Here is a 27,987-nt window from a genome sequence, read left to right as displayed (position 1 = left end):
TATAAGTACATACAACATTCCAAACTGTGCTAGGAACGGAGGTCACAAAGACAATGTGGTTCCTGAGTCCTCCAGAGGTTACTGTAAACATATGGATTTTAATCCTACAAGTCTCTGAAACTCAGACTCATAATTACACAATTATTGAGCACTACTGTGTCCTCATTTTATGTCATTTAACTGCTTTCTCAGATATCAAGACTCACTAAATCACCAAAGTTAATAGTTTCTCAATTCTCAAACTTCATCCTGCTGCTGAGTAGGTGAACTGAATACTAAGGAGTAATCATGCAGTAGGAAGGAATAAAAATCTACATTTTAGCAAAACACTTTAAGCCTGTTCAAGAGAAAAAAAGACAATCTAATTATTTAAACCTGGTTGCTTTATTTTGCACTTTTAAAGTTCACAAAAAGCTTCACAATATCTGCTTTTCCCCTGTTGATCATCAAGGCTTCATAAGACAATGCAAATTTTATTACATCAATTGGGCATACTCAAAAACAACGGGTAATTTACAAACACATTTTTTAACTCAAAAACATTTTGCAAAATATACACCCTGGTATATACCTGAACTAATCTATCCTAAAATTAGACTTAAAAAAAAAACACAAAAAACAGACAGATGGATAGATTTAACACTGACAAGCCTCCCAGAATAATGCTGATGGCAAGCTATAAACAGCTTTAAATGTTGAATGTAATTTGGGGGAAGGGGAAAAGAAAAAGATTATCTGTTGACCCTACATTTAAATGCATCTGTGCGTTAAACTTCTATAGTTTAATGAATTTCAACAAAGTGAACAACTCCTTTGCTTCCATGGTAGTTTCTCAAGTTTTATTTTTAAACTTGTGACAACTTGACTAAAGAAAATGAAAACTGGAATTAGAACATTTAAGGAGAAGAAAAACATAGGGGTAGGGGAGAAAAAAGATCAGTACTTTCTTAGTCTTTCTAAAGTGGTTGTAACCAACAAAATCATTGTTCACATTAGGGAAGAATACCAGAGATGATATGTGGGGTTTAGTTTTGGTTTATGTATAACATCTAAATGGCAAAAGTAAAAATTCAAGGTGGTCTCATATAGGAAGCTTAAGCAAATAATTTTGCCTTCAAGTCATTTTTAAATTTGTGGAATGGCATAATACATATTTGGAGGCACCCATTATAGGATCTGCTAAAATTATTTATACTGCTATTTCCACTTTTAATAAAAATTTTATCTACTCTGGGGTAGCTGTTTAGATAGTATCAATAGAGGCCACTAAAAATAATGCTAGAATTCAAGTGAGAAGAGAGTGGAAATGGAAAGAGGATGGGAGGATAATGACATTGAGTAGTAATAACAAACATGACTTTTAAGATTTCCTAACTAATGCCACAAAATTACATATTTTGGCTAAATGCCACTGGGCAGGTGGAAGTGATCAGGAAATGAGTGGAATATCCTAATCATCCCAGTTAGATTCTTAACTAACCCATTATTTGGATGGTTTGCTCATGAAGGACTACTTACATAGATGACTTGATTAAGAGTAGTCGTGTTAGGCTTACTGCCTACTCTACTTTATTTCTTCCAAGAACACTTTTGAAGGGTTAAGAACTCCTGAAAAGGGCAACAGAACTTGAATTTGTTAGAATACAAACAGAGATTAACAAAGGCATAATCTGTAAATGGCTTAGTCATGGATATATTATCCATCACCTTCTTTCTTGAGATGGGGAATATAATAGGCCTATAGAAAAAATGAAACTCCACTACTCATATTCCAAATTTTTCTCTACTGATTAGAAATTTTTAAAGAAATTTCAACTTTAAAACAGCTCTCATCTTTCATCTCAAATTGCCCCTTGTCTTTTATGATATTATTTAAGATTCACAGATCAGTCAGTCAGGAATTTCAGGATTATTTTAACAGAAGACATTAAGTTCACTTACTTGGAAAACAGGAATTTATTGCAAGGTGTCTTTTAGAGATTTAAGTGCTCTATGTTAACACAATGAGAATTATACTCAAAGCAAATATTCCCAAAGGATACCAAACTATGCAGGTTATTTGAATCTTATATTTAAACATATTAAAAGTTACAAAGCCTAAGATAAGAAACAAGTCAATAAAATCACAACTTAGTATTCTAACATTTTGACATGGTATCACTGACTATGAAATGCAAAAAGACTGTGTTTAACTGGAATGATCTCTAAAATTACACTAGTGTGACCACACAAATGGTCACATATTATGGAATACTACAAACATAAGTACAGAAGCTGTTCTCTAGGACTTGAAAAATCAATTTACCCATCATTTTAGGGGCGAGGAAAAGTATGGATTAGGAGACTCTTTATGTAAAGAAAATTCTAATTAAAATATCTTAGACTATTTTAGATGTTTATTTGATATTGGAAAGGTGATCAACTATCATAAAGTAGTTCTCTTCATCACAAAAACTCCATATATTAAGGATTTACACAATCCAGGGGGGGGAAAAACCTAGAAACATTTTTTTGCCTGAGCAAGTGATCTTCTAAAAAGACTCTCCAAAATCTTGATTAGAAGTGTCATACTCTGCAATGAAATGCTTGAGTTCTTCAACACACCGTTCTCCTATTTCATGTAAATTCTGTCTTAATGCAAACTGTATAGACTTTTCTAATGAAGGATCTTTTTCAATCAGCATTTTCACAACCATCCCGAAAGTTTCACAGTCTTGTCGGTAAACCTAGAAAGGTGAAATACATGTGGTTACCTCAAAGTGAAAATAATTAGCTAAAGATTGAGCTGATTCAGTGGGCAGAATTATAATGCTGAAGTCTAAAAGGGAGACATCATCATACAGCTGAGCCTCTGTCAGCTCTGAGTAGTCACTGTTGCCAAAGGCCATTTAAACATTCATCTTTGATATTTGCTGACAACTTGAATGAGTAGAGAAACACTTATATACCACATCACTGAATGTAGAAGTCAGGCATGGCATTTGTCAGGACATCAGACTAGACATGAGAAGAACTGGGAACAAAGACTAGCTAGGTAAGGCACATTCATGGCTTCATTCATTTACTTGTTTGGAAGAAAAAAGGCTCTGAGCCCCTAACGTCAGATGATTTGTTTGAATCACGACCAGACGACAAATTCAAAACTCTGTTTAGTATACAACAAACAACTATACGAATGCCAAAAGTATCTATTTGAAAAAAACTTTTCAAGGTATAAATATTTGACCATAATTAAAGTCACCAAGGCAGAGTTAAGACCAAAACAATGCTTTTATACATACATGATTGTGCATGTACGTGTGTACACATGTGTATAAATATACATATATACATATGTGTATTTTCTACCTCAATGTTTACATTTTACTTTAATAGGCATATAAATTTTTATCAGTGGCAATAATTAGGTGTTTCCTGTCCAAAAATTGCTAAGTTTCTTCCACACTGTTAAGGAAATGTCATTTCCTTAATTTGTAGTCACAAAATACAAAACACATTTTACATATCTATGCTATTTTTCGTACTTTGTAATTCATGTATTTAGAGAAAAATTAGTTGTTTCCATGAATATTAAGTGAAGTACAAATTATCTGATTTAAAAAACCTGTTAATTTTAACTTTTCTGAAGTTAACAAAAACAACATGTTTGTTTTCTTAAAAAAAAGATTTTGTTCATTTTGAAAACTTTAGAAGTGATCTGAGATGTTGCTTGACTTATGATAGTATTTATTCCTCAAATCACTACTAGATGTTGTGGTGGTTGCTGCTGTATTTTTTGTCTGTACTATTTTTTTGATTACTTAAAAACATCTATTTAAATAATATTTAATTTTGACTCTCAGTACTAGTTTGCTAAATTATACTAAATTCCTGTCCTTGTTCTTGAAAACCATTCACAAACCCCAAGGAAATTAAAAGGATAAATTTTTCAGATGACACAAAAATTAAAATAAAGCCAGTAGCTGCCTTCTCCATCTCAGCGCACACGCATGTGCATACATGCGCGTGTACTACACAAATTTTTCTAAATAATGAGGAAATTTATAATAGCTATTAGATTTAATTCAGGTATTTAAACCAACCATTTATTCCAGATTATCCTAAGGTCTACACGACTCAGAATTGATAATACTACTTTAATAAACCAACATAGAAAACAGTATACCATTCACATGATATATCAATGTCAAGGCAACAGAGCACATTAACTGGCCCAACAAAAACATAGTACCTAAGTCAAGCCAATGCAGACCCCATGGGGGAAAGTCAGAACCATGATGTTTCACAGTCTTAGTGGAGGTAAATTCCTTACCAAACCAGTTAGCCCACATAATAACAGCATTCTAACACCAACCACAGGCCTCAGCAGACCACTTTGTGGGTGGCCTAAATTTTATAGGCTTCTTTATAACAGATGTACTAGATGAGTATAATGTTACACTGTGAATTAACCTGCAAATTCTTTAATGTAAATCTGCTGTTGTACCTAAACTGTAACTTTTCCTTTAGCACAGAGTACATGAATGTGCTACAGATTTTCATATCAAAAGTAAAACCATATTAAAATGCGTTCATAGATTTATTTAAATTGTAAACTATCAATCTGGAGACAAGATAATACAAGCATTTAAAAATTGCTTTTTCATTTTTATTTTTTTTAGAGTTTATTGGGGTGACAATTGTTAGTAAAGTTACATAGATTTCAGGTGTACAATTCTGTATTACATCATCTATGTATCACATTGTGTGTTCACCACCCAGAGTCAGTTCTCTTTCCATCACCATATTATTTGATCCCCTTTACCCTCAGCTACCACCCTCCTCACCCCTTACCCCCTGGTGGTAACCCCTAAACTATTGTATGTAAATTATTGTATGTGTCTATGAGTTTTTGTTTCTTCATTTGTTTGTCTTGTTCTTTTGTTGTTTTCAGTTTTATATATCACATATCAGTGAAATCATATGATTCTCTACTTGTGTTTTATTTTTTAATTTTAAGTACTTTTTGAATTATTCACTGAAATAGACAAATTTTGTACATTAGTTGACAAGTAAACCAGAATTGCTCAAAGCAATGTAATTCTCTGCTACAGAGTAAATTTTCTAAAAAGACTGCTTAAAATGTACTGGTTGAGCACTAGACAGGAAATAATTAGTTTTTTGTTAAAGGAAGAACCTCACCCTCCAACATTTTATAAATAAAATTCCCAACTGTCAGAAACCTATTTCCGAAATCTGTTCCACAGTAAACTCTCCCAAACAGGAAGGGTGTAGTTATCTGTAAGAGAGTTTGTTTGCTTATGGTCCCTAGTTGGAAATGCATTAATAATCTTCAGATTTGATATCTACAGGCCACACAGGAAGATTTTTTTGCTGTTGCTTTTTCCCCTGATTGGACCTCATCAAAATGGGAAACAGGTTAAAGTTTGGGTGGGGTTCACATAAACTGCATTGAAACGTAGTTAAATTTGCCAGTATAATAAAAACACTATCCAAATGTGGTTTCACACAGTCCTTTATTATAGTAGCCTGTGTTAATAGTTCAATCCTCACTTCTAGGAATAAAGAAATATGATAAAATAAACTACCAAGACTTTTCACTATGAATTACGCTGTCTGGTGACTGAAAGAAGAGTATTTGGCAAAACAAACTCAACGGCAAGTTTGTTCTATCTAAAATGCTTATGATATAAAACGCCTCTAATATGCATATCATTTTAGTCCTTACACCTCTGATCCCACAAAAAGAGAAACCCAAAATTAAAGCAAAATGAGTTAGAATAATTTTCATTTCAGAATAACCATCTTTAGCATAAGCACTGCAGTTCTGCAAGAGCAGTTTGATGGACTGGTAGAGATTACAGAGCTGTACTATCTAATGTAGTAGTCACTAGCCACAGGAGGCTGCTTAACTGTAAACATATATGCATATCTTAATATATAACTTATAATTTAATTTATATTAATGTCAGCAGGTAACTGGCTAACTGCAAAAGTCAGACATGCACCAAGCCTTAAAAGGCTGGGGAGTCAAATAACAATTATTTTCTCTATTGCTGATGCCTCATCATTCCGTATCATTCCAATTTCCTTGATCTGAACTATACATCCTGTTTCAGGAGGGTCACATCCTAGTGGGAAAGGTAAACACAATTAAAACAAAGCATAAAGGAGACATTTAGATGTAGAAGGTGGTAGGGAAGCTCGAAAGAGCAGAGCAGTGGTTCCACGAGCAGGCTTCCTCAGTTCAAATTCTGACTCTACTGTTGTTGCAGGCTGAATAATGCCCTCCATCCCCACACCCAAGATGTCCACATCCTAATCCCTGGAACCCATAAATGTTACCCTACATGGTATGGTACAAGGGACTTTGCAGATATGATTATGTTAAGGATTTTGAGATGAGGAGATCATCCTCGATTATCCAGATGGGGGAAATGTAATCACAAGAGTCCTTTAAAAAGTGATGCAGGAGGTCAGAAAAAAAAAAGAGGAAATGTGACCACAGAAATAGAGGTGGAATGATGAGCTTTAAAGATGGAGGAAGGAGCTACCAGTCAAGGAATGCAGTTGCATCTAGAAAATGGAAAAGGCAAGGAAATGAGTCTCCCATAGCACTTCCAGAGGAAAGGTAGCCCTGCAGACACCTTGATTTGGGCCTTCTGAAACCCATTTCAAACTTTACACATTCTTCTCGAACTCACATGAAACATTCACCAGGACAGACAACATTCTAGGCCATAAAACACACCTTCACAAATTAAAAAAAAACAGCAATCATATGAAATATGCTCTCAAACTACAATGGAATTAAATTAGAAATCAACAAAAAGATTGCTAGAAAATCCCAAATTATATGGAGATTAAACAACACACTTCTAGATAACATGTAGATCAAAGAAGTGTCAAGAGAAATTTAAAAATATATTGAACTAAATGAAAGTAACAACTTATCAAAATTTGTGACATGCTTAGAGAGAAATTTATAGCACTAAATGCATACATTACACAAAAATAGAGATATAAAGTTAATCTAAGCTAGGGAACTAGAAAAAGAAGAGCAAATTAAACGCAAAGTAAGCAAATGAAAAAAATAATTAGAACAGAAATCAATGAAATTGAAAATAGGAAAGAAAAATCACAAACCCAAAACCTGGTTCCTTGAAAAGATAAAAGAAATTGATAAAAATTTAACCATACCAACCAAGAAAAAAAACCCCACAAATTATAAACATCAAAATTGAAATGGGTCATCACTACTGACCTTATGGACATTAAAAGGAAAATAAAGTAAGATTATGAATATCTCCATGCCTGCTAATTTGATAACTTAGATGAAATGTATCAATTCCTTGAGAGGTACAGTCTACCAAAACTCATAAAAGGAGAAACAGGTAATCTGAATAGGCCTATATCTATGAAAGGAATTGAATCAATAATTAATAACCTTCCAAAACAGAAAGCACTAGGCCCAAATGATTTTACTGGTGAATTCTAGCAAACATTTAAGGAAGAAATTCTCTACAATTACTTCTAGTAAATAGAAGCAGAGGGAACATTTCCTAATGTTCTATAAGGCCAGCATTATGCTATTACCAAAACCACACAAAAACTTAAGAAAATTACAGATCAATATCACTAATAAACATAGATGCCAAAAAATCCTCAGAAAATATCAGTGAATCCAATAATATAATAAAAAGAATTATGTACCACAACCAAGTGGGATTTATCCCAGGTATGCAAGGCTGGTTCAACATTTGAAAATCAATTTATGTAATCCATCATATCAATAGGCCAGAAAATACCAGCAAGTAATTTTGTGGATATTGACAAACTGATTCTATTCTAACATTTATATAAAAAGGCAAAAGATCCAGGACAGTCAACACAACACTTGAAGAAAAAGAACAAAGTCAGAGGACTTATACTACTCAGTTTGCTGTAAAGCCACAGTAATCAAGACTGTAGGGTATTGTCGAGAACAAACAAAGAGATCAATGGTACGGAGTACAGAGCCCCAAAATAGTCTCTTACAAATATAATCAACTGATCTTTAACAAAGAAGCAAAGGCAATTCAATGAAGCAAGAATAGTCTTCAACAAATGGTGCTGGAAGAACTGGACATTCATGTTCAAAATAATCTCGACACCGATCTTACATTTTTCAAAAAAATAAATCAAAATACGTCATAGACCTAAATGTAAAATACAAAACTATAATACTTCTAGCAGATAAACCTAGGAAAAACCTAGGTGACAACACCAAAAGCACATTAAAAAAAAAAAAAAAAAAGAACATATCATTAAGCTGGATTTCATTAAAATTGAAACTTCAGCTCTGTGAGATACTGTTAAGACAAACTACGGAATGGAAGAAATCTTTGCAAAACATATCTAAAAAGTACTGGTATCCAAAATACATTCCTGAAACTTAAAAATAAAAAAAAACTTGATTAAAAAATGGGCAAAGAATCTGAACAGACACCTCCCCTAAGAAGATGTTTGGATGGCAAAAAAAAGCGTATGAAAAGATGTTCAATATCATATGTCATTAGGGTATAAAAAATTAAGATGATGATGAGATACCACTACATCCCTATTAAAATTGTTAAAATCCAAACCAATGAGCACCCCTATTTCTGGTGAGAATGTGGTCAAAAGGAAAGTGCATGCATTGCTGGTGGGAATGCAAAATGCTATGGCCACCTTAGTAACAACTTAGCAGTTTCTTAAAAAGCTAAACACATTCTTAATATATTCTCTGGCAATCATACTCTCAGGTATTTACCCAAATTAGTAAAAAAGTATATTCACGTAGAAACCTAAACACAAATGTTTAGAGCAGATTTATTCATAACTGCCAAAAATTGGGAGCATCCAACCTGCTCTTCAATAGGTGAATGGATACTGTGATATATCAATACAATAATGGAATATTTTTTGATGATAAAATGGAATGAACTAGAGGGGTCCAAGATGGCAGATTAGGTAAACCCTATGGTTACTGCATCGCACGATCACACCAAAATTACAAATAAATTATAGAACAATCAATCTCAAAAATCATGTGAAGACGAGTTGAACAGAACCCCTATAAATAAGGATATAAAGAAGAGGGCCATATCACGACTGGTAGGAGGAACAGAGCTGCAAAACAATCTGACCCCAAATCCACTGACAGAGGTTGAACACTGGGAGGGACACTTCGGTGGTGGAGGTCCCCTCAGAAGAGGGAGGGGTCTCAGCCCAGGGACCCTGTGCCAAGAAGAGGAGTTCCCACAACATCTGGCAGTGAAAATCAGCAAGGACTCTGTCTGCCCATCCTGGTGAGATGGAAGGCAGCTGGAAACCCAGACAACCTCTTAAAGGGCCTGCACAGACTCACTCACTTGCAAACACTCACCTGGTCTCTGGTGGAGGAGCGGCAACTTGAGAGGCGCCAGAGACATACAGGGAAAGAATGAATTGTATGGTTTCAAAGTGAGGACTGGAGGGACAGCCGCCATTATTGCTGTGTGGAGCCTGCCTTATGTGTAGCCTACAGGAGAGCACCATCTTTTCTATGTTGAACCACCCCCAAAGGGCCAGACCTGAGACCGCATTGGTCTGGTAAAATCCACACATGCACACCACCTTGGTGACACCCTGGGTCCCCTCTGCACACAACTAGTACTGCATCACCAGGTGCCCTCTTGGCTACGCGCCCACCCCACAAGCTGCAGAAGCCTTTTACAGCAGTGGATGGCCTGCGGCTGTCCAGGGAACTTTTGGTGGTGGAGAGTGAGCTACAGCTTACACCGCAGCCTCTCTTAGGCAGGCCTCGGGGATCTGTAAGGCCAAGTTGCATGGCTGGTTGCAGTGTTCTCAGGGTTTTTGTGAAGTGGTCACAGGCCAGGCGCTGATGCAGGAACTGAATCTGCATTAACCTTGTAGAAACCAGTGGCCATGCCTCGTGACTCCCCGGGAACCTCACCCTGCCCAGCTAGTTCTGCATCAACAAAGGCACTCTCAACACCAGGTCAACTAGCCTGACCTGCACACCTAAGGAGGCTCTTGCAATGGCTGAGCCTTGTAGGCAGCCTGCTGGTGGTAACAGGCCTAGGGGGCCCTGGGCCTTTTGCTAAGCTGCCCCAGGCCCAATACTGTTGACAGCTGACCTCAGTTCATGGCAAGGCCACCCCTACACAGTGTTTGTTTCTATGTATTAGGTAGACCTCCTATGTCTCTCAGTCTTTGTTGGGTGGCCTTATGTAGTATGTGTCTTTTGTGGTCCAGTTCTTCCAGCACCATTTGTTGAAGACTATTCTTTCTTCCCTGATCACCTGTGTGTGTGTTGTAGGAGTATCCCTTTGGTGTATTGTGTGTGTGCTCCTATTGTAGTTGAGCCTTGATTGTTTTTGGCACATCAGTGGGTGGGATTGACTCCCAGGCTGACTGACTATGAGGATTGACTATGCTCACAGTGTATGAGCTGCTCAGTGGGGGTTGACCCCTAAAAGGGGGATTCACCCACCTCGTGCTCTTGTACCTGTTGAGACCATCCTTTGGGTGTGCTGCTTATGGGGCTAACCAGGTAGTACTGGTGTGATCCAAAGCTGGCCTGTGTGTGTGTGTTTTCTGGTGTCTCTGGGATGGGCTCCCATACAGGCCAATTTCAGCCTTGCCTGTGACCAGCCCATGACTACCTGGTAGAATACCTCCAGGTCCAGCACAGGCAGCAGCCAACCACATAGAGCTTTGTAGATTCTACCACTTTATATTAAATCTTCCTGTCCACGAGCATGGAACCATAAAAGACTCTGAAGAGCCATGGCAACCCTGAGAAAGAAGAACAAAGCTGGAGGTATCATGCTACCTGATATCAAACTATACTACAAGGCCATAGTAATCAAAACAGCATGGTACTGGCATAAAAACAGCACACAGATCAATGGAACAGAATAGAGAGCCCAGAAATAAATCCATGCCTACATGGTCATTTACTCTAAGAATTTACATTGGGGTAAAGACGGTTTATTCAATAAATGGTGCTGGGAAACTGGACAGACACATGCAAAAAAATGAAACTGGACCACCTCCTTACACCATATACAAGAATAAACTCAAAATGGATTAAAGACTTAAATGTAAGACCTGAAGCCATAAAAGTCCTAGAAGAAATTATACTAAGTAAAGTCTCAGACATTACCTCTAGTAATATTTTTACTGATATATCTCCTTGGGCAAGGGAAACAAAAGGAAAAATAAACAAATGGGACTACATGAAACTAAAAAGTTTTTCACAGCATAGGAAACCATTAACGAAATGAAAAGACATCCTACTGAATGGGAAGAGATACTTGTCAATGATACATCTGATAACAGCTTATTATCCAAAATTAAAAAAAAAGTCATATAATTCAACACCAAACAAACAATCCAATTAAAAATGGGCAGAGAACCTGAATAGATATTTCTCCAAAGAGAAGATACAGATGACCAATAGACATGAAAAGATGGTCAATGTCACTAATCAGAGAAATGCAAATAAAAACCACAATGAGATACCACCTCACTCCTGTCAGAATGACCATCATCAATAAATCAACAAATAATGAGTGCTGGTGAGGATGTGGAGAAAAGAGAACACTTGTGCACTGTTGGTGGGATTTCAAATTGGTGTAGCCACTATGGAAAACAGTACGGAGGGTCCTCAAAAAATTAAAAGTAGAACTACCTTATGACTCAGCAATGCCACTCCTGGTTATTTATCAAAGAAACCCAAAACATTAATCCAAAAAAAATATATGCACCCCTATGTTTATTGCAGCACTATTCACAATAGCCAAAATTTGGAAACTGAAATGCCCATCAATAGACGATTGGATAAAGAAATTGTGGTATATTTTTACAATGGAGTATTACTCTGACATTAGAAAAAAAAACACGAAATCTAACCATTTGCAACAACATAGATGGACCTAGAGCGTATTATGCTATGTGAAATAAGTCATGACGACTGAGAAAGACAAATACCATATGATCTCACTTACATGAAATCTAAGGAACAAAATAAATGAAGACACAAAACAGAAACAGATACATAGATATAGAGAACAAACTGACGGCTGCTAGATGGGAGGGGGGTTGGGAAGACGGGTGAGAAAGGTAAAGGGATTAGGAAGTACAAATTGGTAGTCACAAAACAGTCACGGGGACATGAAATACAGTATCAGGAATCTAGTCAATAATGTAAAAACTATGTAGACTAGACATCTCAGAGGATCATTTCATAAATTATATAAATGCCTAACCACTGTGCTATACAGCTGAAACTAATATAAAACAATATTGAATGCCAACTATGATTAGAAAATACATAGTCATGGGATGCAAAGTACAGCATGGGGAACACAATCAATGGTACTGTAATAGCTATGTAACAATGTCAGACAGGTAGTCGACTTATTGGGGTTATCACTTTGTGAGATGTGTAAACGTCTAATCATTATGTTGTTCTGTACACCTGAAACTAAAAATAAAAAAATGGCAAAAAGAAAAAAAGGAATAAACTATCAAGCCATAAAAAAAAGATACGGAGGACCCTTAAATGCTTATTGTTAAGTCTGAAAAGGCTATACAATGCATGATTCCAACTATATGACATTCTGGAAAAGGCAAAACTCTAGAGACAATAAAAATCAGTGGTTACTGGGGAAGCTGGGTTACTGGGGAAGAGGAGGGGATACATAAGTGAAGCACAGGGCATTTTTAGGGTGATGAAATTATTCTGTATGATACTGTGTGATATGATACTGAATGATACATTTTGCATTTGTCAAAATCCACAGATGTATGTGACACAAAGACTGAATGCTAGGGACTTTAGTTAATAATAGTGTATCAGCACTGGCTCATTAACACAGCAAATGTATCACAGCAATGCAAGAGGTTAATGATGGGGGAAATCCTGTATGGAGAGGGAAGGTACATGGGAATTCTCTGCACTTTCTTGCAACTTTTCTGTACTTAAAAATGCTCTAATGAATAAAGTCTATTAAAAAAAAAAAGAATCACACAAAGGAAAAAGGGGGCTAAAAGTTACTTGCCTTCTGTGCCTCAGTTTTAGTACCTATCAACTATGCTGCTTTAAGGATTAAATGAGATAATAAAGAGCACTCAGAATAGTGTCCACTGTACAGGAAGCATTTAATGTATGTATTTAATGTATGTTAGATACAGTGGTGCTGATCATCTCAGGAAGAACCTTTGTGACTTTATCTAGAGAGAGTGTATTAGACAATCATGTTAGAACTGATTCTTTTTTTTATGTTTAACATCTAATTTTCACATTGAAGACTATGAAGTTTTATCATTAGTGCTTTTATTGTGGTTCTAGTTTTACCTCAAGTTCTCCTTTACTTTCTGCTGATATTAACCATGTACGTATTTAAAAAAATCATTATGATGGTAACATTTGCCGTGTCAAGAACTGATCTTTAAATATGAGAAGTTCACGCTAAGGAAACGTGAAGTAGGAAAATAAAATGGCACTTTGGGAATTGAACTGGCTTAGCACAGCTAAACGGGGTGTGTTCACCCTCAAAGCGGATCATGAAGAGCTTTCTTTCAAGGAGTTTAGACCTCAACCTATAAATTAGCAACTGGCAAGTGGAAAAAGAGGTACAAGGAGGAAAACGATCCTTTCGATGTATCAGGGAGAGAAAATGGTTAGGATTCAATGCTATGGGCTTCTGTGAGCAGGGACAATGAATGTGACACAGTGTGTTAAAGATGAGATTAGAGGCTTTACAAGTAATTAAGAAGCAATATGGACATGATATTGGGATGGTGGAGATTATGGAGTTGTGCTGTCTAATACAGCAGCCACTAGCCATATGCAACTATTTAAATTTTAATGTTAATTAATTAAAAATTCAATTCCTCAGCCCAACTAGCCCCATTTCAAATACTAGTAGCATCCATATTGGACAGTGCAAATATAAAACATTTCCATTATCACAGAAAATTCTATCAAGTGTTGTTATTAAAGAGGATTGAGGAGTGAAAAAAGGGTGGAGATATAGTGGTAAGTGTTGAACTGGTATATTAAATTATGCAGACACACACACACGCAACTATTTTACCGTTAACGTGGAAATAAAAGCTTATCACTTTTAAAGGAGCATTGTGAAATATAATTAGTATCTGTGAAGTGTTCTACAATCTTTTGATGAAATGCAATAAAAATGTAAGTTAAAATAAGTAACTCCAATTCAGACTTAATAAACAAGGAAACATTCATAATGTCTTGTGTTGATGAGGTCGGGGAAAAAGTGACAGCATGCTTATGTTAAATACTGGAGACAAATTTAAACCCTTTAATTTGGGTCTGCAGTAATGCAAAAGGCATCAAAGCTATTATAATTTATGTTGTTCCTTGGGCTATATTAATAGAAAAAAAAATCTTTGAAATGTCCTCCTCAAAGCTGCAACTGGCTCTTACAGCACAGATCCTAAAGAGAACAGTGGTAGTTGCTAAGAAATGCATTATGAGCACATAGATTAGATCTCAACTGCATGTACATTCAATACGCAGGTACAATTACTATAGCCACATAAAAAGTAAGATCCAAGTTAATGATAAAGTGGATAAACGCTAAAAATCCTTAGCAATCAATGTTTATAGAATTCTCATCCATAAATGCAGATAAATTTATAAATTTACAGGATTCAAAATACTTAAATGATTTTCTTTTTACCCTTCCCAGATTACTAGTTCTTTTGATCATAATACACTAAATAGACAAAAATAAATGCAATAATTCCAAAGAATCTACAGAATCTTTCGCTGATGCCAAAAGCAGGCCCATGGAGATTAAATACAAGAATTAGACAAATCTCAAAGTAATACTGAAAAAAGTTGCAAAGGAAATATGTAGAGACACCATTTGTGTATATTCTTTTAAAGTGTATTTAGTTTAGGGATATATACATATAAAAACACAAAAACATACAGAAGAATGACAGCTCTAAGAGAGGGAGCCAGCAGGAATCTGAGAGGGTTTTTATAAATCCATATCTGTAATATTTTACTTTTTTAAAAAGAGGGGGGAAAGCCACAAATATTGATCTCTAGTTAATAGCATACATGCTGAAGCATTCAGGAGTGAAATATAATGTAATTTACAACATACTTTGACATGCATCAAAAAATAAGATGAATTAATGGGTGAATCAGAGGAATGGATATGTGACAAAGCAAATAAAACAAAATGCTAATTATAGAATCTAGGTGATGAATATATGGGTGTGCACTGCATAATTCCTAATGTTTGAAATTTTTCATAAAAAAATGCTAAGGAGAGACCTAAAGCAAAATAAGGCCAATGGTGGATATATGGTTCTGATCATCTCAGCTTACAAATGAAGATGGCTCTGTTTTGCTTGGATTCCATATAGAGAATTGCAAGTATTATTTTAGATATTAATGAATCTATAAATGCAGATATACATTTGAATGAAAGACACCTATGACTGCCAGACAAGGAGAACTCACATGCACAAAGCACTGGATTTGCACAGCATATAGCACACCCTGCTCAAAGAAATCAGATTCGAGGAAGAAGAGTAATACATTTAAGATAACCATAAGACAAGGCAAAATATAGTAATGCCATGAGATAAATGCAAAATATTAATAATAATTCCAAAGAACAGATAATAGGTGGAGTGGGAGGGGACTAAAAGCACTGAGAATGTTGGCTATTCTGTGCAACTTGGAAGCTTGCAAACAAAAAAAGCATAGTATGTTTAAAGAAGAACGAATCTTAGAACATAAGGAAGTTTTTGAAAAGATGGATAATGGATAGACCAGAATCAAAATGGAGTTAGATGCAAATAGGTTGGACTTTAAATAACTTATGGTTGGACTTATGGTTTAACTCCTCCTTGGACTTAAAATTACTTGTTACACTATAGGCTTTTTTTTCTTATTCATCAGACAATAAACCAGTGAAGATTGCTGATTAAAGGAAAACTAATGTATTCATTACTCAGTATCCCCTCCCCTTCAAATCTGATTCAATAGGCCAGGAAAAGTAATTTTGTATTTCAAGTCAGTTACTGGTTTGAGAAAAGAACTTCTAAGATTCAAAACATATAAAAAAGGTTCAATCTAAAGAAAAATATTTATAATAAAGACAAAAGGCAATTAAATACGTTATAAAATAGGTTTAAAAATTCTTGTTGCTGAGAAAATGGCTAACAAATATTTTGTAAAATCATAAAAATTTTCATGTGGTTTTTAATATTTTCATGTCTGAGAACAATAAAACTTCTTTCATAAAGGCAAGGAGGGAAAAGCTTAATTTAGACTTAATTTTCCCAAGTTAATGTCTAAAACATTCATCACCATGGAACAGATCATAGATTAAAATGGCAAGTCAACTCCTTAAAAGGTATTTGTCACTTAAAATGTAGTTCCTTTGATAAAAAGAAAAATCAAGTTAATAAAGTAAAAATTTGTATGTATATATTGAACTTTTTTACATATAGTTATTTGTTATGAAAAATTATATTGGGTGAGAAATTAAATGACGCTAAGGAATATACAAGTAGAAGAAACTAACATACAGTTTAAGTTAGTTATCCAAAGAAAATTTAATTAAGATTACTTCCAAATAAATCTTTTTAGAAAATTAATACATTTTAAATTGCTCATGAGTTAAATCTAGTCCGCAAATGATTTAACAGTAATAAAAAAATAGTAATAACAAAACATGGAAACAACCAAAGTGTCCTTCGATAGATGAATGGATAAAGAAGTTGTGATACATATACACAATGGGATTCAGCCATAAGAAAATATGAAATAGGACCATTTGCGACAACATGGATGGATCTCAAGATTATAATGCTAAGCGAAATAAGTCAGAAAAAGTAGAGAACCATATGATTTCACTGATATGTGGTATATAAAACTGAAAACAAAAGAACAAGACAAACGAAGAAACAAAACTCATAGACACATACAGTAGTTTAGTGGTTACCAAAGGGTAAAGGGGGAAAGGGGTGGTAGGTGAGGGTAAAGGGGATCAAATATATGGTGATAGAAGGAGAACTGACTCTGGGTGTTGAACACACAATGTGATATATAGATGATGTATTACAGAACTGTACACCTGAAATCTATGTAACTTCACTAACAATTTTCGCCCCAATAAACTTTAATTAAAAACAAAAACAAAAACAGAAAACGACAAAGTCCTGAGTGTACCAAAGGTCACATTTTGGATTTGACTAAGGTAAAACAGAAAGTAAATAATTGGAACAGCCTTTTTTTCCTTAAGTGAAAATCTTACAATGGTTTGAGGTCTAAGAGGAGCAACCTCCATCCACCTAGTTACCCTCTGATAGGAGAGATGTATAAATAGGAAGGACTAAGCCAGAAGCAGCTTCAAGACCCTCTTCCTCTTCTTCCTCCAGGCTCATTTCTCAAAAAGGAGGTTAGAGAGAACCCAATATTAAGGTTGCTTTAACCTTGTGAAGATATGGAAGAGTGGCTCAGAATCCAGAAGTATTGAGTTCCTGGGCCCAATCAGTGACTCCTCAAGGGAGGCTCACTGCACAGGAAGAATTCCAGGAGGATGGGGAAGAATCCTAGGCAAAGGTCTCTGTGACTACAAATGGTTCTGGGTTACAATTCTGAAGGGTTTTTGTTTGTTTGTTTAAGCATAATAGCATTTAGAAATTATTAGCATATAAGAAACATTAAGTCACTAACACATAAAGGCTTTCATATTATTTTAGGTATCAGGAATCTTCATAAGTATTATCCTCATTTTATAAAAATAATGAAGTAGAGAGATTAAAGGGAGTTATTAGAAGTATGATTAACACTCACAGCCTATTGTGTTTCCCCGAAAATGAGACCTAGCTGGACAATCAGCTCTAATGCATCTTTTGGGGCAAAAATTAATATAAGACCCGGTATTATATTACACTATGTTATATGATATATTATATTATGTTATATTATATATTATACCTGGTCTTATAGTAAAATAAGACTGGGCATTATATTACATTATATTATACCCGGTCTTATAGTAAAATAAGACTAGGTCTATTACACCCTGTTTTCCCGAAAATAAGACCTAGCCAGACATTCAATTCTAATGTGTCTTTGGAGCAAAAATTAATATAAAACCCAGTTATATTATATTATATTATTATTATATTAATTATAGACCCAGTCACATATTATAGTAAAATAAGACCAGGTCTTATATTAATTTTTGCTCCAAAAGATGCATTAGAGCTGATTGTCTGGCTAGGTCTTATTTTCGGGGAAACACGGTAGGTTTCTAACTTACCCCTTATCATACTGCTGCTATAACCCATGAGAATTATGTAAATCCAAAATAGAAATGAAGCCATAAGTGAAACTAAATCCTTGACAAAGATAAATTAATCTGTTTGGTTTTAAAAAGTGGCGTAAAGAAAGTGCCTTGGAGGGGCCTGGAAGGTGGGTCATCTCATCATGATTCCTATCATGAGACAATGAGACCTTATTTGTACATGTGTGCTTCCTGTCTAATACGTTAAGTCAGATCCCCAGTGAAACCTGAAACTTGGATTACTTTTCCATATAGCTTCAGGGATGCCATTAAGATAAATTTATAAAAAATAAATAGGTTTGGATTAGCCATCTTCACCATGCTGGGAAAAGTACTACTGTTCTATAAACTGCTTATGCTATGGTTGGTTAAAGAGCATTTTATGGTTGGAATGGGACATTTTCAATGTATCCTGCAGGGGAGGATAGTTCTTTAGCTTTTTTCTTTGCTAATGGTAGTTTGAGTGGGTTTTATAATTTGTAACCAAAAGGAACTTTCTCCAGATACTTAGATGATAGCCTGCTATATGAAGTACGTGTTACCTGGCCTTCTGGGCTGGGATGGCAGCAGAGTCCTGTACAATTACACTCGCAATGCAGCATATCTACTCATCACCAGTGCTTTAACACTGGCATGAATGCCAAGGTGATGGTATAAACCATTTTTTCTTCAATGCAATTGCAAACCTATGAAAGGTGCTTCACAAGGCTTTATTCAACATAGTTAAAGATAGGTTAGGGGCCGGCCTGGTGGCTCAGGCGGTTAGAGCTCCATGCTCCTAACTCCGAAGGCTGCCGGTTCGATTCCCACATGGCCCAGTGGGCTCTCAACCACAAGGTTGCCAGTTCAATTCCTCGAGTCCCGCAAGGGATGGTGGGCTCCGCCCCCTGCAACTAGGATTGAACACGGCACCTTGAGCTGAGTTGCCGCTGAGCTCCCGGATGGCTCAGTTGGTTGGAGTGCATCCTCTCAACCACAAGGTTGCCGGTGGGCTGTGCCCCCTACAACTAGAAAACGGCAACTGGACCTGTTGCTGAGCTGTGCCCTCCACAACTAAGACTGAAAAGACAACAACTTGAAGCTGAACAGCACCCTCCACAACTAAGATTTAAAGGACAACAACTTGACTTGGAAAAAAGGCCTGGAAGTACACACTGTTCCCCCAGTAAGTCCTGTTCCCCTTCCCCAATAAAATCTTTTTTTTTTTTTTTTTTTAAAGATAGGCTATACTTTTCCATGGTGAAAGCTCAACAATCCTTCAAGCTTCCAATGAAAATACAGCTTTTGTTACTCCTACTGGGAAAAAAAAAAAAGCAATGTATCTGCTTTCAGCTCATCATATGCAAATGCAAGAAATAGAATATTATCAGTCTACTTAATCATACTTTTACCAGAGAAAGGCTTTTCAATTAGACAACATATAATACCACAATGAATACTTCTAAGATGGGTTTTTTCTTTCCAGAATAAAGGAATTATTCATAACTGACACACAGGGATTGCAGGTTCAGGTATATAAAAAGTAGGTTGAAATTAGTATTTAAAATAATTCATTGTTTTATTTTTATCTCTGAAGGTCTTGTATACATTGGGAAAAGTCCATAAATCCCATCACATACGAATGAAAACACATTTGCAAAGCCTATCTGCGGATATTTTCTAGTCTGTACTTTTTAATAGCAAGATTTGTAGAGCAATTGGTATATGATTTAAAATGAATCTTAATCTGTCCATTTGACAGTACAAATAAAATCTCAAATGATACTGAAATTCCTTCCAAGAATCAGAGCTACACTTAATATCATGCACCCAAATGAGCTAACCCATGCTAGAATCACAATGCTGTCATCAGTACATCAAGCCCTGCTACTTCCATGTTATGCTCAAGATAAGCACCAGGTGTCGATCACTAAGGATGGCATTACTAAATATTAGTAAATTAAGATACAAATCTGGCCCTCAAAAAGCCGTTTTGAAGATATAATTTAGCTTACAACCAAGGATTTGAGGCAGGAATCCAGTCAAATGAAATTTTTTGGTAACGTTTACAGATAATTTTGGGTAAGCTGGTATTACTAAATACAACTAAATATCTCTACTTATTTGAAATTATGAGGGCAAAAATGATGTAACTATGAAATTCTACTGGAATCCTGAAGGTCTAATGAAACTTACCACATGTATTTTCAATATGTAGCACATTTATTAAAATGGTTGTTTAAAATTTATTAGTTTAAAAGTCTATACTTTTAAATTGATAACATTTTTTGGTTGACAAAATCACTAAGACTACACTGATTGGTACATTTTAGGTTAGAAAAACAGAAAACCAGAAACAAAATCTTTGCTTGGGTTAGCAGCACTGGACATTGAATTGGTTCAGATAAAATAAGGGTCAAAAGGCTGATCACCTTACTACAAGAGCCAAAAGAAACAGTAGACTGTGGTTTCCCCTTTAACCTTACTTCGTGCACAATTTCCATGTGCTCCCGTAGATACAACATAGACAGAAATTTTTCATATAAACACATCCTGGAAAACTGCATTAAAGCATTCCTCTCCTCATAGATATTTTCAGTGTCCTATGTCAATGAAAAGCATGAATATCAAATTATGGCTTCATTCTGGGAGAGTTCAGTGTGCTTCATGTTATAGTATTTATAAGTCCAGAAATTAATGTTTATGGTTAGGACTTACTTCCTGAGCAAACATGAAATCATTCATAAAATTAACTGCTAACTTATTCTACTTTTAAAAGGGACTGTTCACATGATTTCAGAGGTGTCACAGTGCTGAAATCTGACACTGTCTCACACCATCTACACCATCTTATTTCTTGGTTTTGCTATTTCTAAAGTCACAATACTAGTGTGGAACTAACCAATACAACCCTGTCATAACACAGTAGCCTTCTTTCTAATTATTTTGTTTCTAGTCTTTTTATTCTAAACTTTCCCACTCACAGATGCCATCATCATAAAGATGAAAAAACCTTTCTCAGAACACTGCTGCTCTGGTTTCTAACATCTGTCCCAATTAAATTCTTCAATAAAATCTCAGCTACTAAAATCTTCTCATCACCCACTGAAATACCATCCAACATACATTTTTCAGTGTTTTACCTGCTCTTGTATGCCCCCTGCACTCCCTTGGTTGCTTTTCTACTATTTTAATTTCTTCAAAAGTTTGTTCAAGATACCTTTCACAAAGTTTTTCCAGATAAATTTTCCAGATTACTCTAAGTATTTAAGAAATGTATGTTTCTTTCTGCCCATCACCTCTTTCATTATATTGAGGGCAAATATAATTTCTTTTGCTTCCTTTGTTAACTGTCTCCCATTAAGTATAAGGCTGGGAACAAAATGGATCCTTAATTATCTCTAATTAATTTAAAAACTTGAAATCATATATTCGACTCTTGGCTCAAACTTTAGACATTTTGGTCATCCTATCTAATTGATTCCACATGTAAATTCTTAGAGATGAATCTGTTCACAGGGGTTGTTAATAAATATTGTTCCTTTATTGAGTAAATATCCTAATTAAATTTTTAATTGATTTGGCATTACAAGGAAGGTGAAGTATAACAAATATTCTGAAATCAAGTAGGGAAGAAAGTTTACATTATGAAATAATTTCAAAATAGTGAAAAGCCTGAAACACAGTACCTTGAAAAGCATCCTTCTATTATTTTGTGAGAATCAAATCTCCTAACTAGAATCAAGATAAGTTTTGGTCTAAAGTTTTTTGTTTCTCCCTTATAAAACATTCAGATTGTAGGAAGAGAATAAAATTCAACTAGAAATATCTTGCTTCATTGTACATTCATATAGTTTTCACTACTAAAACCGAACACCAAAAGAGAAAAGAAGTTTTTATAGAGTATTATACAAAGAGACAAGTTTAAAAATGTCTAAAAACTTATTTATTGTCTTTTGCAAAAAACAAAAACAACATACACACACACACACCCAAAAGCAAACCCAAAACCCACAACAAAACTCGACCAGAAATGATACTATTCAAGATGACATTATTTAAGAAGGCAAAAAAATTGCATATCACTAGGATGAAGCAATAATTAAAATGCAAACATATTACATATAAAACAAAAGAAAAATTTCCAGTTCTACCTCTGTCTCTATTGTGTAGGTGTGACAGGAAAGCTGTAAAATTTTTCCTCAAACACTGAATCATCGCCAGTGATTCAAGCCAGGATTTATCCCATATAGCTCCACTGTATAGCGTCTGCACTCTGTATTCTATTTTTTCTCATGGCACTTGAATTATTTCAGTTTTAGAGACAAAAGAAGCTACGTTAAATTGGAACAACCAAAATACAACTTTAAGTCAAATTTTGACTAAAAATGTCCTATGCTTATGTTAAAAAAAGAATATACCATTCTTCTCACATTCTGAACACACTCAGAGCTACCCACATAGAAATCAGATTAAACTATGTTTTCTTAGCCTTCATGTCATCATATGTGGATATAATTACACAGTAAAAGCTTCAAACTCAAATCCTGTGCACAATAAAAATCAGTATAGTATGACCTTGAGGAATGAAACATTCATATCCACAGGTATGTCAAAAAAGAAAGGAGAAATGTAAAAAATTACCATAGGTATAATTTCTTATCATTTTCTTTATAGAAAAGAAGTGATTTCTCATTCATAGTGAACAAATGTAAGTTAAACGTAACTTAATCTTCAAAAGTACAAAAAAAAAAAAATCCAGAAAACACCTTAGTCTTCAACCCTTTAAAAAAATTCCCATAGATGCAATTACTATAGAAAGATAGGCTCATAAGCATTTTAAATGCCCACTTTTATTTTGTCTTAACTTTTAAAATATGGATGAAAGTGGTAGGAGGGGAATATGGCAGAGCGATGGAGATCATGGATTTTATGGCCATGGAGCCCCTAGGTTTGGGTTGCTGTTTGACCCTGGGCACATTACATAATTCTAAAAGCCCCAGTCGCCTTATTTGTAATGTGGGGGTTGTAAAAATATCTTACTTCACAGGGTTTTGTGAGGATTAAGTGACTGAATAAACATAAAAGTAGTTAATATTCAGAAAACATTCACTTAAACATTTGATGGCCTACCAGGCAACAAATATTTTGGCACCAACTATGTGCAGGCCTTGTACAAGTAGTGAACAAAAAAACCCATCTAGTCCCTATCCTCAGGAAGCTGCTTTTTTTTTTTTTTTTTTTTTTTGTGGTAAAGATATACAATAAAATGTATGAAAATACATAAATGTATTTCTGGGAAGTATTATAAAGGAAATAAAGTAGGTTCAATGATAGAGAATCTACTTTGACTGGTCAGGGGGGATAAGGAAACGTTTTAGTGAAAGGATAAGATTTCAGCGGGGGCCTAAAAGATGAGAAGAAGACAGAGACAGCATTCTAGGCAAAAGTAATACCATCAACAAAAGCCGTCAAGAAGAGGAGGCCAGTATGAGTACAGTGCAGTGAACCATGAAGGTAATTTGAAAGAAATATGGAGGGAGAGGTAACACACAGAACCAGCATGGTAAAAATTTTATTCAGATTTTTATTCTAAATATAATGGGAAGCCACTGGAGGGTTTCGAGCAAGGAAACCATTATATTTAACAAGTTTAGAAGTCAGGAAATAACCACAGTAATATTCCATTTGGCCAGGGATATCTAGATTCAAAGCATTCTAGGGCACTGAAACCCACCTTTGTTTTAAAATACTACTGTTTGTTCCTTGTAAGTGGAAAATTCTAAAATATATTGGTCATTTCCTGCCTTAGTTAAAAAAAAAAGAGGCATCTCAAAAACACTAAAACTAGAGTACTTTTTTCTTTCTCCCCCTTGTAAATGCATCATGATCAACTGCTATTCTGAGTTATGGATATAAATTTAATTTTTATAACTTGCCTCTTTAATTCTGCAACTGCACAATATGTAGCTGCTCAAAAACCTGGGCGACAGAACTAGTCAAACTTCCTGGTACATAAATAACTGAAATAAAGACTAAAAGAGACTAAGTTTGTGTCATTAATTTTTTTCCCTAATAAAATCATCACCTTCACCATTTCATCAGTGAGCATTTTTGAGTAACATTTAAGGTGTTCTTCTTGTTCAACTATGGATAAACAATCCGGTTTGCCTTTTCTACTCTTACTCAAAGGACGCTGTGAAGTGTTGGAAAAAGTCCAAAACTGCAATTATTTGATCCATCATGACCTCTTTAATCTCTCTTGTTGACTTCCATATCAACATACACCATATGGGTATTTTAAGCCCTTCCCACACCCAATTCAGGAACTCCAACTGCTGATAGGACTCTCCCCTGCCTATCCCATTTCCCTTTACTTATAGCAAATCTGCCTCTCTCCTAAACTTATCTCTTGTCCACCTCAAAAATGCTGCCACTTTATTTTATTTTGCCCTAGTCCCAGAAAAAGGTTTCTCTAAATTTTCAAGATTAGTACTTCTATCTGTGCTATTGATAGCCCTTGTTGCTTCATCAATCATTCCATCTGTTTATCTTCAGTCTTTCTCATATTACCCTTATCCTTTCACAAGTGGTCAAAATAAATAAGTAAATAAATAAATAGATTGCTGGGTTGTATTTATTCTCCTGCCACACACTCTCATGCACTTGTTCTCCATTTCTGACTCTACCAATCTCTTTCAGCCTCTCATTAGCCCTCATCTGGGAGAGTAGCCAAACATTTTTGTACAATCAAACTAGTTTTCAAAAAAAATCTTGATCCTAACTCTCACGTATTTGAAATTCATCCATAAACCATAGTGCCTATCAACAGAATTCAAGCTCTTATCTAGCATTTAAATTTTTCAACAATCTGGCTCTAATCTACCTATCCGTCAGAAAACTATCCTGGGCTTGCTATCCACTATCTTTCCTCTCCCAACACACTTCCATAAAATGCACTCTGTCATCACACCCTTCCTCCCACTACCTTAGTTTCTCATCTACTACTTGGGGAGTGTGCCCTTTAACCTGTGGTGTTTGCATGCATGAACAAACTCTGAGTGGTTAATGCCAGAACCGAACTGCCATACCCCAGTTGGGGTCAAAACAGAATACTTCCTTCCTGATTTTGTATCTTTTATAATAAAACTGTAATCATAAGTATTGCACCGTCCTGAGTTCTGTCAGTTGGTCAAGCATATTATCAGACCTAATGGGGGTCCTAGGTACCCTCACATTTGTAGCCAATTGATCAGAAGAAGTACAGGTGGCCTGAGGAACCCCCGCAAAGTGTAGCAGATGTTTGAAGAGAATAAAGGCAGTCTTGTGGGACCAAGCCCTTTAACTTATGGGGTCTGCACTAACTTTGGGTGGTTAGTGACAGAATTGAATTGCAGTACACCAGTTGTGGTTAAAATAGAGTACTTCCTTTCAAAGCCTTTCTACCAAATCAAGACAAAGTTCCTGAGCCTATTACTCAAGACTATTCAAGATCCTTCTAATATATCACAATAAATAAAATTTTGTCAACATCTACTCTATGAAATCATAGCAATAAGTGCTGAGACTGGGGAGTAGGATGGGGATGAATGAAGGGTACAGGAGATTTAAATACTTATGCAAGATATGGTTTTATATAAACTAAACTACTGGCAATTGTTGATTATTCCCTATAGTTCCATATTTTCCAACCTATGGTCATGTCATTCACCTCATCTAGAATCTTTTACCTTCTATCTTTACCTAGGAGACTCCTACATGAATTTTAAGGGTCTAAGAAATGTCACTTCCAAAATGAAGCTTTTTTGGTTCTCCTAACTGAAACTGAGCTTTTAAAATCTCAGTTTCAAGGCAAACAAACAAAATCAGAAGCAAAAAGTAAGAGTAGTCATATTTCCACCATTTCTAGTATAAACTTGAACAGGTCACTTGAGCTTCTTAAATATGTAAAATGAAGATAGGGCAAAACAGCACACTATATTTCCCAGAAAACTCCCCTGCCTCAAAAAAGTTAGAAACACATTCTTTTAAAAGCATAACTAAACTCTTAAAGTAAGAGGAATTGTCAGCAGTCAAATGAAGAAGAAACCAGAATAATAAGCTAATATCATGGGCCATAGCCGCCCCAAAGAACGTGAATTCAGAGCCTGATGGGGAATGAGAGGCATGACCTCTGGCCCATTCAAGATACAGTTGGACCTGAGACCTCTGCATAAAGCTAGGATTTTTGTGAAAGGATGAACTAGAAAAAAAGAAAACAAAAATCACCTGTCAGTATTAAAAGAAAATGACAGGGAAACTTCTTGGCCTTGATCTGGGGTCTAAGGGAGGAATGCAGTTTCCTCTGAGAATTCACGAGCACAGGACTACCTTCTTATGCACATTAAGTTCTAAATAATAAGCTCACAACTCCAAAATACAAATATTATGAAGGAACATGCTACTTTGAGCAAGAGTCAGCATAAAACAGCTGCCAGAATAAAACTCTGAGACTTTAGATATTAAAATTATCAGTTATAGAAAATAAGACGTTTAAAGAAATGAGAATAGAGGTGGCAGTTAGATCAGCTAGTTAGGGTGTGGTGCTGATAACACCAAGGTTGCTGGTTCGATCCCCGCATCGGCCACTGTGAGCTGAGCCCTCCTTAAAACAAACAAACAAACAAATAAAAAGAGTTTGGGGGGAAAAAAGAAATGAGAATAAAAACATGAGCAATAATCTAATTGTAGGCAGATACACAAAGAAAACCAAATTGAACTTCTAGAAATGGAAAATACAACTGAAATTAAGAACTCAATGGATGGGTTAAACAGCAAATTAGATACAAATGAAAAAAGACTTAAGAGTCCTGAACAAAATACCCATAATTTCAGATTTAAAAAAAAAACAGAAAAGATGAAAGAAAAAAGCTTAAGAGAAATGAAAGATGGAATGAAAAACAAAATCTACCCATGTCCAATTGAAGTACACAAAATTAGAAAGAATAAAGATACTCAAAAGTCAAAGAGATAACACTTTATAATTTTCTAGCTCTAATGAAAAATGTAAATTCTCAGAAAGCATAAATTATCTTAAACAGAATAAATTTTAAAACAATATCTAGGCACATTATAGTGAAATTGCACATCGAAAGTAAATCAATTTTAAATTAAAAATAATCTCTTACTTCCTCCTCCATAGGCTGTCACTGAGATTCAATTTTTTACATCAATAATTTTTACACCAATCTTCTCACTATATAGTCACATGTAGTAAATTTATGAGCAATTGTCTCAATCTTGTGGACTTTGAAAACCATTAAAATCTGGCTGTAATTTTGCAACCAAATGAATGAAGATGGTTTTGTTTCTTCCTTTACTACCTAATTCCTTGAAGGAAAGATTCTTGAAGATTTATTCTAGGGATTATCTTCAAGCTAAAATGGCAGGGCTAAACTACATGGGACTAAGGGTGCTTCAGGCACTCCTTCCAGTTCCATTCATTCAACTGCTAAACATTTGCTGTGAGCCTACTGTAGGCAAGAAACCCAGATGAGTCAAAGATGATTAACTGGGTAATTTTCTTTTCAACCTATTAAAAAGGTAAGTAGTACTACAGGTGAACACAAGCTAGCTATGCATAGGA

General features: G+C 35.2%; 1 protein-coding gene across 11 annotated transcripts in view; it reads right to left on the bottom strand.

Moving 5' to 3' along the window:
• Positions 1 to 1,838: 1,838 nt before the first annotated feature.
• PPHLN1 (periphilin 1) overlaps positions 1,839 to 27,987 on the bottom strand; it is a 110,272-nt gene continuing 84,123 nt past the window's right edge. For all 11 annotated transcript variants that reach the window (XM_033116629.1, XM_033116633.1, XM_033116624.1 and 8 more), the window contains one exon: positions 1,839 to 2,726. In XM_033116629.1, coding sequence (XP_032972520.1) covers positions 2,532 to 2,726 — 195 coding nt within the window. In that variant the 3' untranslated portion in view covers positions 1,839 to 2,531. The remainder of the gene's footprint in view (positions 2,727 to 27,987) is intronic.

This window comes from Rhinolophus ferrumequinum, chromosome 10, assembly GCF_004115265.2.
Source record: "Rhinolophus ferrumequinum isolate MPI-CBG mRhiFer1 chromosome 10, mRhiFer1_v1.p, whole genome shotgun sequence".
Taxonomy (NCBI): Eukaryota; Metazoa; Chordata; class Mammalia; order Chiroptera; family Rhinolophidae; genus Rhinolophus; species Rhinolophus ferrumequinum.
The sequence above is the reverse complement of the archived record's forward strand: the minus strand, read 5'-3'. Positions and strand labels throughout refer to the sequence as shown.